The sequence below is a fragment of the Anastrepha obliqua genome, chromosome 1 (genome assembly GCF_027943255.1).
Source record: "Anastrepha obliqua isolate idAnaObli1 chromosome 1, idAnaObli1_1.0, whole genome shotgun sequence".
Classification (NCBI taxonomy): Eukaryota; Metazoa; Arthropoda; class Insecta; order Diptera; family Tephritidae; genus Anastrepha; species Anastrepha obliqua.
The window spans coordinates 112,939,691-112,953,530 of NC_072892.1; the positions used below are offsets into that span (position 1 = coordinate 112,939,691).

The window sequence follows — 13,840 nt, forward strand, 5'->3', positions numbered from 1 at the left end:
TTTTGTTCAAAAAACCTTCCCAATAAATTTTAAAAAATTTGTGACATTGCGGCCGAATATACATACATACATAAATCCAAGTGTAGATTCAACTGCCTAGGCATCTTTTTTTTACAAAGAACATGATACATTTTCAAACGATTGTAATAAACGAATATCGAATATACTTTAATCCGAGTGCAGATTCATCTACCGAGCCATTTTTCTTAATTATTGTTACGGTCCTTTGCCGAATATACCTGAATCCTAGTGTATATTCAACTTCCGAGGATTTTTTTGTTTTGCAAAATTTGGGAGTGTTTTAGTTTTTACCGAAGTTCGTCCAAATTTTCGGGTGTGAATAATTGGCTCTTGAAATTTGAAAAAGTCCAGAATTATTGTGACGAATTTAAAAAAATGTAACATTTTTGAATATTGAATAATAAAAAAGTAACTTCATTTTGAAATGAAATAATTTCCTATGGTATTATTTTAACCCACGAAAACCAATCAATAGCAACATGCGAAATAATTCTTCCACTGCTAAGGGCCCAGTTATTTTCAATAAACTTTCGAACGTTATCCCAGTTTCAGAATTTTTGTATCACTTCAACGTTGTTTTTAGCTTAAGGAGTGTGAAAGAAGCAAGTATAAATTAAGTGCTACCTGAGCTTCCAGGTTCCATTTGCGGTTTTATTTATTTGAGCTTTACCGCTCGTGAGACCTGTTAGCCTACAGTAATGTGGTGTGACTAACCATATTTTATTAAATTTATTGAGGCTTGTGCTCCGGGGACTCTCATAATAAGACTTGCTCGTAGAGGTTGAGCGCGATGCAAAGCGTGGTTAGAGTAAACACGTAATCTAACAAAACTCGCTTGAAAAATTTCGAAAAAACATTTTCCAAAATGTTAATATTTATTCACAGCTTTTCATTTTAAAGCGCTATACTAATAAATATATTTAACATCGCTAATTCTTTCCCAATAAAAGCTGTTAATTAACATGCAAATTAACATTTTCCTACACGAGCAAGTTAAGTGAGACGCTAATAAGCTTCATTGGCTCTTGGTAGCTCAATTTTTTTAACAAATAGTAGCCGTGAACGTCTAAATAATAACAAATTAGCTTTCTTTGATATTTTTTTTTCACATACCACCTATTCACATACCTGTGTTCAAAATAATAGGAGTGCGACGTGTTTTTTTTTTATTTCCTTGCCAATAAATGGAACACAAAAAAATTTAGCATTGCAATTTAATAAACGTTTCTAATCGGAACATAGGTCTCCGTTTCTTGGGTAATTCTGTTTCACGGCCGGGCTACCAACGTTCGCAAGTGGAGAGTTCTATCTATTGTAACACATTTGTATAGCGACGCTCCAAGTACAAACACCCTCTTACGATCGCATCTTACATGATGAATCAGGGATCACGAACTTTATGTATCCGACCTGTATAGTTCGCGAGAGATACTTCATTTCTCTCCTAGCACCCATATCTGGGAGGTATTCCCTTATCCACCACCTGGGGGCGCACTCTCTAGCCCCACAAAAACTATGAAACTCAAAATTCCAAACATTGCACAAAATTAACAAAAAAAAAAAAAATAATAGTAAAAAAATTAATTACATGAAAATTTCCAACTTTTTATTCAAAATTTTTGAAGTAGCTTGATAGCTTATTCAATATTAGCGCACAAAGTGCAAGTTTCCAGTAGCTTGAAATTCTTGTGGATTTTAGACAATTTTTTTACGCTGAGATGCTGAGCATTTTTTCCATATAAAAGACTTGCCAGCATATGCTTTATATGGAAAGAAATTTTTAACATCATTAACAAAAAAAAAATATTTATTTAAAAAAGTAAAAAAAAAAAACTGTTTTTTTAACTTAAAAAATATATATTTAGAGAGAGAGAAAGAAATCTTTATTTTGGCCACTACGCGGTTCATTGCTTGTCCCTTTGTATATGCAGCTGTCCATTTCACAAGTGTCAAATATGATTGACGTACGACGCCATTTGCAAAAATTATAAATCTTTCGATTGGGTGTTTAATTTTACGCCACCTTGTACTACAATTAAATCGGCTATAAAAGTGCTTACTTTAAAGTTTTCTAAAAAATTTGAATAAAAGCTTGAAAATTTTGAGTAATATTTTATGAAATTTTTAAAAAATTTTATGAATTTCGTACAAACTTTGGAGCTTTGAGTTTTATGGTTTTTGTGGCAAAATGCGCCATACTTTCTCTAACATGATGGAACATTTTTGAGGACGAGTTCAAGCTCTGCGCCACCAATACTCACTTGACGCTTATGAAAAAAATATAAATAAAAAATTAGAAAAAATCAATATTTGTTGCATAGTGTAATTTATCAATTTCGTCAGATTATCAGATATTTTGTTCTATTTTGCCAATATATATCAATGATAAATAAGTAGCATGTCTAAGTTTGGTATTAGCGTTATTAAAATGGAAAAATGCCTAAAAATTATTTAATTTATCTGAGGTATTCCATTATTATTAAACCCACTTAAAATGGTAGTCCAGGTGATCTTAATATTTGCAGCTTAATATTGTTAGCAATGTACTCCGCTCCTTCACTTCTTGTTAGAGTTCCGTGGTTAGTAATACTCGTATTAGTCGTAGGTTATTAATCTATATTGAGTTTCTGAGTGCAATCGTTGCGTTTCTATTTTCATTTGTTTTGTTCTATTTTATTTTTTGTTTATAGTTGAAATATTCGCAACTAATGCTTGCGATAAAAACTAATAAAAATGTATTCTTGTTTAATTGTAAAAATGTTTTCTCGCTGCGGTTCTTTTCTTGTATTTAATGTCTTTGGTTTAAAAAGTGTTAATGTTTTATGTTAAGTACCTAGATTAATGTAAACACTATTTACGATTATTATATTTTTTTTATTAAATATCATGGTTTTTTTTCTTTCTCTTCATCTATAAAACACCTTCAACGCCCTTTTCCTTATTTTACTTTTGTCAAAATGTAACATCCCTTAAATTTTTCTCCCATCCTCCTATATTTCCTCTACCTGTGTACATTAAAATCAAACCAACTGAAATCAAATTACATTCCAACGCCCGTTTGCGTGCCCCCCGCACAGGATCGCAATCGGGGCGATATACCTTCATCTATGCCAAGGAATAATCCCGATGAACAGTTTACCGATCGTATCAAATCCATGGAGCAACGTATAAGTTCGAAAAACGCTTATGGCACCGATAAGAAACCCAAGGACTTGATGCGTGCCATCGGCAAGATCGACAGCAACGATTGGAATGTGCGCGAAATCGAAAAGAAAATCGAGCAATCGAAGAGAACAGAAATACACGGCCCTAAAGGACGTGAGAAAGTGCCGAAATGGAGTAAAGAGCAATTTTTGGCTAGACAAAACAAAATGGCGAAACCGACACGCCAAGAATCAGTGGAGGAGAAATTCAAAGAAATCGATCAAACGTTGAAAAATTTGGATAAACAATTGAAGGAGGGCTCAATACTTGAAGTCGGGGAACGTGGCCGCAATAAGGTTGCATCGATTGCTGGGCAATTCGTGAAGAAAGATGATAAACCAAGCGACGAAAAGAATCCTACCCCCACCACTGGCAATGTAGTGCCGAAATCAGTGAGTAATGTGCCAGATGGGTCGACTTTACAGATGCAATCATTAAAGTGAAATTTCGAAATAGTCCGGAAGCTATTGACTCATAACCATGGACTGCACAAAGCTGGACAGGTTTTTTACATCTATAAGAGCTTTTGAACTCAAGTCGAATTTATGTTGACTATGGTTATGTGCAATTAGCTTCAGTTTTTTTCCGGGCCAACTTTGTAAAGTCGACTCTATTGCTTTCATTTGGTTTTTTTTTATTTTAATATTATTATGCGTTTAACTGGTGAAGATGTTTTCATTTCGTAACTTTGGATTTTTGTTTTTGCAATTACTTCGTTTGTTGTAGGTAAAAAAATATCTTGTTTGCAAAGATAATCAATTTAGACAAGCTACCCTTGTAGCTTTGGATGAATTTATTCAATATATGCAAAATATTTGCTTTCTTCCTTAGTATACTCGTATATATGTATTTGCTTTATATACGTGTGTGCATAAGTGGTTAACATCAAGGGAATTCTCTCACACAGCGGCTTTTTCTCGAAGTGTTTCACTCATATTTTGTACATAAACTCATATCCGCACTCATACGCTAACACCATTATATTCTATCACACTCAACCTGAAATCGTTATACAGCAATAAACTAACTGATTTGTTTTCATATGTAGTCCTAAAATTACGTCCATTGTTACTGACAATGCCTGTTTTTATTTTGCAAAATCCAGAGCGCTAAGGTTGCATTAGCCTTCAAGAAACAAGCGGCTTCCGAAAAATGCCACTTCTGCAAGCAAATCGTTTACTTAATGGAAAAAATCACCGCTGAAGATCTTGTATTTCATCGTTCGTGTCTAAAGTGTCATCATTGTCACACAAACTTACGTCTGGGTGGCTATGCGTTCGATCGTGATGATCCGAATGGACGCTTCTACTGCACACAACACTACAGGCTACCTGCGAAGGCTATTCGGCCTGTATTGCGGAAGCCAGGACAAAGGGTAAATTCATACACAAACACACATACATATATATATTATTGAATGTCATGACTTTTTTAAATTTTAGAAACCAACGCAGCAACAACAAGCCGCCGCAGCAGTAGTTGCAGCTTCAGATGTTGCTGTTACAGCGGATGCTGCAAGTGTTGTCGTGTCTCCTGTGGATATGCTCAAAACACCCGATAAGTTGCGCGGTCCCGCCGACAGCGTTGTACAACTTGATTTGTTGGATCGTGGTCAAACACCAGAGCGTATCGAATTCGAAAATACCGATGCCATGTCTGATGGCGAGCCTTCAGAGGAGCATATACTCGACGAGCATGAATGGTCAGGTCGGAATTTCTTACCTGAATCGAATCAAGATTCTGAGTCGGATCTATCTAGTTCCGATGACTCCGACACTGAATCGGATGCTGATATGTTCGAAGAGGCAAATGACTCACCTTTGGGGGCACAAACTTTGCAGTTGGCCACCGACTGGATTGGCAAGCAACATTACTCCGATAGTGATGATTCAGATGACTTTTACGATTCGAGTGAAGGCATTGCGGGTAAGTGATAGTGATATAGTATGTATGTACCTGTTACAATATCGGCACCATAAACACCATTCACAATTTTAGCGGCCTGGCTTGCATTTTCGCCTTTATCAAAGCAAACTGTAAAATGTACCGAATTATCTCTTGGTTGCAGCTAAGGATTTTTTTGTTGTGAAATGTCACCTTGACAACGAGCATAAACTTGAAATTGTTTGATTTATACTTTACGAGATATCGATCACTACAACCATCTACCGAGAAAATAATGAATTTCTTTTTTAATTTTAACCTTGTTCTGATACCCAACGGGGTCTTCCAAATTTTATAATCTTTGCTGGCACATTCAAAAATAAGGTTTCACTTTTCTATGGAAAGTTATGATTTTGAGAATAAATATAGCGGTAAGGGCTTACGTCCAGTCAAGTCGCATTTAAGTCATTAGTCAGCGCTCTGATTATTTCAAAACTGTTACTATATTGGTAAACATAACGGTATTTTTTTCTAAATAACTAACGATTTAGCCATCTATAGCTTTGGACCCCAAACAGTTATAAAACTCTCCTTGGGCCAACAAAGTTACCGTAAAAAAATATGTGAATATTTTACTCAGCTGATGACTAGGAGTTATCGGGTAGCTATAGGTGCTGATTAGTGAAGAGAGAGAGAGGGCTGTGTAGCCACTTTTCATTGTTGAAATCAATAATATTTGCTAGGGCTCCTGCCATAAATTTTTTTCTAAACGTTGTTGCGGATATTTTGTGCAATGGGGAAATGTTTACATGGAGAAAATATACAACACTATCCGGAAAAAATTGTCAGAAATCAACGAGCAATCAAACCACTTCAAACTTGCACCTTATTTTACGAAAATTTAACCCTTTTCTTCAACATCAGACAATGAGAAGAAATTGAATGGTAAACTATTACAATAAGCCATTGAAATAATCAATAGGCTCTTGAACAATTCCAAAAATTTGACAACCATTATTTGAAAAGGGAATCCTGTTAGGTAGAGCATCATAACTTTTATTCTCGATTTCAATCAAACCCTGGTCTAAGTTATCAACTTCTGATTCTGCACCATTTTCTTCTGTGGAGGAACTACAACTTTTCTTTTCTTAGAAATAAAGAAGCCCCGTTACTAGAGCTAAAATAACTTTCAGAAATTTTCGTGATATTTATAATATTTTCTTTATCCATTTTATAGACAAAAACATATGTTCAGATATTAAAAAAACCACTATTCATATTTGATTACGGAAGTTAAATGCTCTGTTGTTAACGATAAACTGAAAAGATTCGTATTCTCAAATTTTAACGGTAAATTGAAAAAATAAATACGTGCTGTAACTGTTGTCACGTCAGAGGTGACTTACGACCGATAAGGGTTAATAGGCTTTGAAACTGCGCATCCAATTTTTTTTTTGAAATTTTGACTAAAAATTTTAAAATTAAATGAAAATTTTTCCAATTCTTATCAGCCTTGTACAAAGTGGGTAATTGGAATTAATAAGGTTTTGGTTATAGAATGAAGTGTCGCTTTTATAAATAAATATAAGTAATCAAAACTTGTCAAAATGTTGAGGTGTTATAGTTTTTTCGCGAACTGATTTTGAAAGGCTGATTAGGTGCGGTCTCTCGTCACCTAAGTTATGCGGAGTACCATATGGATGGTTAGTACATATCTAGTCAGTTTTTTCGCGAACTGATTTTGAAAGGCTGATTAGGTGCGGTCTCTCGTCACCTAAGTTATGCGGAGTACCACCTTATCAGTGAAACAGAGAGTTTTCCAATAAAAGGTGTTATTTTGAATAGCCCGCTATTTCGGTAGATGTCACTTTTGAAGCTGTCATTTTTTGATATTTGACAAGTAGAAACTACGCCATTAATAAAAATGGAACGATGCACGCTTAAACAACGCATTGAAAGTAATAAAATTCACTATAAAAATGGTGAAAACTTGGCAGAGACGGTTCGTAAAACTTAAACATTTTTGGGTCATCGTGAAGCCCCCTGTCGGACCGCAATACAGAAATTGGTGTAAAAATTCGAGCTGTTAGGGCAAGTTAGTGATGTGAAGAATAAAACCCGTGCACGTCACTCAAGAACAGCCGCAAATATTGCTGTTGTAGCCGAAAGTGAGATGATTAACGCTTTTTTATGGCCGAAATTGGATGGTATTGATCTGGATAACGTTCATTTTCAACAAAACGGCGCTACGTACCACACAGGCAACGAAACCATTGATCATAACACCTCTTATTGGAAAACCCTTTATAAGAGCAGACTAATGAAGCGATATTAGCCGAATGGGTTGGTGCGTGACTACCTTTAGGAAATGCGTAGGTTCGAATCTCTCGCATGAAACACCAAAATGCTAGGAAACGTCCAAGTGTATTTCTGTCATGAGAAATCTTAAATGTGTAATTCTGTATAATTTTTGCCATTTTTTTCTTTACAATGTAATTTTAATAAATTACCTTTCAGATGATGATGGTAAAGACGATACGGAAGGGGAGGATTTCAAGAAGGCTCGTGAACTGCGTAGAGAAGAAGTGCGCCTACTGCCACTGCCCGCTAATTTGCCCACTGATACCGAGACTGAGGTGAGTTTTGGTTATTTGAAAAATTGGTTCTTTACTATTTTTATGACTTCTTACAATGAATTATTTTTTATATTTATTTTCTTCACTCGAATACCACCATAATTATACTTGCTACAAATACATAAAATAATGGTGTTGGTTTCATTACTTCACATTTTTGTAACAAATCAAACTTTCGTAAAAATTTACCATAATTAGGTTAAATTACCAGATGAAAATAATGACAGCAAAGAAAATGTGGAAATTATTGAATTAGATAATAAAGTTCCTGAAAAGTCAGAGTCAAATCAAAATCTTAAGCCAGAGATAGATAAGTCCTCCGAAAAGTCATACAATTCAGATAAGTCATTCAAATCTGCCGCTTCGACAAATGTCCCATTTTCCGCACCGCCACCTACTAAAGCTGATATAGAAAAATTAGAGCAAATTACTGGACGCCGATTCAGCGCTGAAATTGAGGCAATCAATGAAAAACTGCATCGTCTCAACAGCGTTGTGAAAATGAGCAAAGATCTTGAAACTATAGCAAAAGAAAATTTAGTAAAGAGCGACATACTCAAAAAATTGACAATGAAAGAAAAATGGTTATCGGACAGTTCTGTTGGCAACTCGAATCCATTAGCACCCAAATCCACATTTGAAAACCGATTTGCACCAAAACAAGATGCCTTAAAAGAGCAGCAAAATAATGCAGATGTCGAGGTAAATGTGAATGGCGTTGAAGCAAAACTTCAAAAACCTGCTGCTAATTCAGTTGAAACGATTTTAAATAATTTAAAAACCGAAATTAAATCTGAAATTAACAGCAATGCGGCCAAAAGTGATATACAAAAACCTATTGTAACACCCTTATCACATAAAGCTACTTCACCCGAGGAGGTATTGGAGAGTTTAAAAGCAGAGATTAAGACTGCTTCCCTCAATCGTACGGGTAGCCTTAAAAGGCAACAACTTAGTCCAACTGCCAGTCCTGGTGCTAGTAAAAAGCCCAGTGCAAGTAACAGTCGTTCCAACAGTTTCAAAAGTAAGACTTCACCCATTTCCAAAGACCCAAACAAAAGCGGCGAAATCAGTCGCACAAACAGTCTAAAGCGTTCCGAAAAATTTACCTCAAAGGATGAAGTAATTGGAAATGATAGCCGCATGCAAATACAAAATATACTGGGCCTAGTGAAGAGTGTCGATAATAAGAGTGAACAAGACTCAAGTAAAGATAAACCTATTGGCGCTAATAAGTCAAATTCAGATATCGGTAAATTGCTTTATGATGCAGAGAGTAAATTCTCACCAAAAGTCGATAGGCGTTTGATGCAGGAGAAATTGAAAGAGATCGAGACAAAGAGCTTTTCGGGCACAATGGACGCCATAAAATCACAAATGGTTGTGCCAACAATTAGTTCGCAAGCAAATCCATCTGTCGATCTGTCCAAATACTTTCCAGACCAGAAACAACAGAAATCGAATGCCATTTCGGTTAATAAAAACCAGAAGAATCTAAAAGATGTTGATTTAGGCAAATATTTCCCTAGCAGTCCCACACCCCACCGTCGCAGCGCTGTAGTCACTGTGGCAGATAAGTTGAAGAAATCGCAAACGGAAAACGCTATTGCGCCTGTCGCAGTTGCATCCACAGATGCAAGTGCTTCTAACAGCAGTATGACAAATAAGGGAAACGGAAAGAAGTCTCCGGCGATGATCCCCAGACGCCAAGCTTCGCTTGGAAATGCTGCATTTAGTTTGCGTGATCATCAATTGGACGGCGCGGTTGATTTGACGAAGAAGAAGACGCCTATTCTAGCCAGTAAAAGTGAAGCGGTCAAAAATGGACAAACGCCGGTCAAGACCACAGCAGCAACGGCGACACTGACGAAGAAGGGTAACGTTAAGATCGTCAAGAAAATTGTGCCTAAAAAGAAGGTAGTGACCTCGACAAAGAAAAACAACGGCACACAAGATCACAAATCTATCGTTCCACGTGATGAATCAGATCGTGTTCTGGATGAAATTCTGCAATCGACCGATCAGGAAATGCATTCGCCAAGCGCTGAGTACCTACAGCTGTTCAAGGAAGAAAAATCACCTAGTGAAGATATATCAGATAAAGTTGAGCAAATATTCCAAGAAACTGGCATCGATTTGGGCAGACCCCAGCAGTCGCTCAACGAAAATAAAAGGAGATTATTGAAAACCAAATCACTGGGGGAGGGTGAATTCGAACGCTACCCGAAGGAACAAAATTTGGAGTACGATGAACAAGAAACTAAAGAAGATGGCGATCGACCAATTGGTGTGCAAGGGCTGCTTGCACGTTTCGAATCAATGAGTTCTATCAAATCCTCGGAACAATCGTTCAAACTGCGTCGTATGGAATCTACCACTAGCAATTTAAATAAGTCGCGTGAGTCACTCATTTCCCATGATTCTATAATTTCGCGTGAATCAGACTCATTGAGTGATCTGGAGAAGACCATGGAGTATTTAAGATCAGAATGGCGCAATGAGGCAACCAACTTTCTGCAAAAGAAACGAGATAATTTCTTTTCAAAGAAACGAGCCATTGAAGAGGAAGAGGCAGCTGCTATAGCGGAGGCTATGAAGAAAACGAAATACGATGATTTGCCAGTGCAATATCGTGAATCAAAATTCGCCAAATTTTTCGGCATCAAAACCAAATCGCCCGAAAAACTGAAAGCGCCAACAAAAAAGAAATCGCCGGAGAAAAAAAGTGTTACAACTACGCCAATGAAAAAAGTAGTGAAAAATGGTGCCACGGCGAAGAAGTCGCCATCGCCAGTTAAGGACCTGAATAAAGTATCTGAAATGAAAACGAAAACATCGCCTAATTTGCAACTTAATGCGAAGGATACTAAACGCAAGTCTCCTTCGCCAATAAAAAATCAGAATAAAACTCTTGACAATCTAGAGAATACCACAAAAGGAGTTCCAAAGCAAACAAAAATTCCAAAGAAGGCAATATCTCCACCTAAAAATCAAATGGAGGACTTCGAGATGAACTTATTAGTGGAAAAAGGTAGTGAAACGAACACAGCGCGCCAATTGTCACCGAATAATGCCCCGAATAGTATTCAAGATGCAGCACCTATCGAGTCAAAGAGCAACACAGACATCACTTCGAATGAGCCCAGTCCAATGACGGATACTGCTACTACAATAACTACACAGTCCAAAACTTTGTCGCGACAAAACTCCGACAACTTAGATACTCAAGTACCACTAACTCCACCTTTGAAAAGGCGTCCGCTGGTTGAAGACATACGAAATTTACCGAAAACCGGTTGCGACAAATCGCTAAGTAATTCACGACGTAATTCCCAAACCAGCTTACATTCACGCCGTTGCTCAGATGCCTCTCTGCAGGATAAGCTAGACAACGACGTTGCAAAGTTAACGAAAAGTTCCTCAAAGGAATCAAATAGCAATGTAGATGAACTGTTCCAAAACATTGTAGAACGTTTGGCAAGTAAAAATATAGAGCGCAATCCTAATGCGGAAGAGGAGTGTGACTCGCTCTGCACATCTATTAGCAAAAGTCCCAGTGTTGCGCCGACCACAGTGCGCATGCGTGGCTCATCAGAGGATGAAAGCATCGAAAAGCTGTTCAGTCAGTTCTCAGACGAAATGCTTGTAAATGTGGAATTTGATTCAAATGATGAGATAGTGGCCATTACACCACGCCTACCACTTGAAAGTCAAACCGAGGAGGAGAACGATTTTGTCGATAGACTTGAGTCATTGGAAAAGGACGAAGTTTCTACAGCTGACTTTGCGCCAGTTAAAATTGAAAAAGTGTGTTCTGAAAGCGCCCAAAGTGAGAGTAAAACTGATAATGAGTACAAAAATATAAAATCAGGGGAGACGCAAGGCCTGCAAGTGACTAATGAATCTGGAGCTCCTCAAAAACCTTTCACCAGTACCCCCGCCGCTGCCAGAGCTGGACCACTAACATTGGAAAGTATACAATCAATGCTCTATATGGATCCAAAAGAAACACCTTTCCCAGTCCGACCGCAACGCAGACAAAAAAGCACCTCATCTTCTAGCGAAGCATCGGCACCCATTGCGCCGCAACGCATTAAACATAAATTAGCAAAATTATGCCCCGACAATATGCCACCATCGGTGCAGGATTTGATGCAAACAGCATTCACAAAAAGTTTGACCGCCGAGCTTGCAGCAAATGGTGGCATTTCATTACATAAATTCCCACGCAACATATCCGAAGATGAATTGGAAGATGCGAAGGTGGAGGAAAATATAGAGTGTAAGGAAAAGGAAGGGAAAGGAAATCAATTTCAAAATAAGTCCACGACAGTAATGAATGTAAACCCAGTTATTGAAAAAGAGAACATTGTACAGGGGGTACACACTTCTTCTGATAATGAGACACAAGTTGCAATCAATAAAAATATGAAAAGTATGAACGATAAAGAGATTACTACTGTGCCGATTAATGCAAATTCTGAGAACCATGAAGCTTCTAATGCTGAACATATGTCACCACAGTCATCAGAGGACCAAATTACTAACAATAATAATTCTTCCATGCAGCAAAATTCATCACAGTCGTTGAATGAAAACGGTACTCCAGTAGAAGTGTGCACATCTGCTAAACGAAAGCTTTCACAAGCACCAATTTGCGAAATTTATACTCCTTCCGAAGAACCTTCTGGAACTGTACTATCCAATAATGACTTAAGTACTTTAGTCAAAGAGCGTGCAGCCGTAAGTCGAAAACATTCAGAAGCTTCAGTTGATGCAACAAGGAGCTCTCTGTTAGGATCTCCAGTAGCGCAGCGAAAGTTTTCCCAAACCTCAATAAATGAGAAAATAGCACTAGCTCAGGAATCTTCTAGTGCGGTACGAAGGTCTTCACAAGCATCTTTGAAAGAACAACTTACCACACCCATAAATACTCCATTATTACAACGTAAAATGTCACAAACCTCAATCCCTGACAAGGCTTTAACTACCAATGAATCGCCAGTTATGCCGCGAAAGTTATCGCAAGTTTCGAATGTAGTCGTCAGTGACTCTCCATTGATGCAGTGGAGATTATCACAAGCTTTAGCTAATACAGAAAACTCAACTCCGTCATCCGATCATGAAAATCTCGTAGATCAGGTAGAACATATAGAGTCACAGAACTTATTGAATACATCTTTACATACGGCAAAAGAAAGTCTAAATGAAACGCTGAATGTACAACCCTCCAGTAAAGGGAGAAGTAAAGAGCGATCTTTGGAATGGGATATGACCAAAATACTGGGAAGTCCTATGCCACGTCGGAAATTTGTGCATGCCGAACGTCGTGGTGTCGAAGATGCTAGAATTAAAGACGTTTCGCCAACAAGTTCGATAAAAATGCTCAATAATCTTTCTTCCAACAGCAGCGATTCCGAAGAACGTCGTATAATTGAAGATTTCGAAATGGAAAGACGTCAGGCCTTGATACAGCGTGACAAAGATTACCAAGAGTTAACGAAAAAAGAAAAAGAAAATAAAACTATACAGAAAGAAAAGAAAACGAACGAAATCAAAGTCAGCAGTAGGAATAACTCCAAAGGCAATACTCCGTTACCAACGCCGCGTAGCTCGCGCCGCGGCACACAAGATAGCATTAGCACACAAAGAGAGGGCACACCGCCAAACTTCAAGAAGCTTTCAATTCCATCAGAATCTGAAGATCTGCCCTCGCTCAGTTCTCGTTGTAGCTCATTTGCACTTATCGAGCTCATGAGTAACGGGGAGGCGAGAGAAGCGCCGTTACCACAAAAGCTAAAAATTCCTACAAACCCACAGCCCATAATTGTGCCAGATATTTCAGAACCCATAGCCGAAGTATTTCAAAACCGGCCGTGGCCTAAGCCAGAGCTTTCACCAGAAATTGATACGAGCGAATCACCCGATACAGTAATTGAGATCAAATGCACGGACACAGCACCAAAACCACCGGTACCCGAGGTGTTTCGCAATCGCAAATGGCCTGATGGGAACACGATATTTGATGAAGCGGATGGACAACACTCTGACGATCAGGACTCGCTCAGAGAAATCTCAAGGAATAGAAAGAAATT

General features: G+C 37.8%; 1 protein-coding gene across 5 annotated transcripts in view; it reads left to right on the top strand.

The window, feature by feature from the left end:
* Positions 1–13,840, top strand: part of LOC129235652 (F-actin-monooxygenase Mical) — a 184,653-nt gene that overhangs the window by 135,064 nt on the left and 35,749 nt on the right. For 4 of the 5 annotated variants that reach the window (XM_054869601.1, XM_054869602.1, XM_054869603.1 and 1 more), the window contains exons 12-15: positions 3,099–3,617; positions 4,331–4,600; positions 4,668–5,151; positions 7,627–7,745. In XM_054869601.1, the coding sequence (XP_054725576.1) occupies positions 3,099–3,617; positions 4,331–4,600; positions 4,668–5,151; positions 7,627–7,745 (1,392 nt within the window). The remainder of the gene's footprint in view (positions 1–3,098; positions 3,618–4,330; positions 4,601–4,667; positions 5,152–7,626; positions 7,746–13,840) is intronic. The other variant, XM_054869606.1, reaches the window with a different exon arrangement.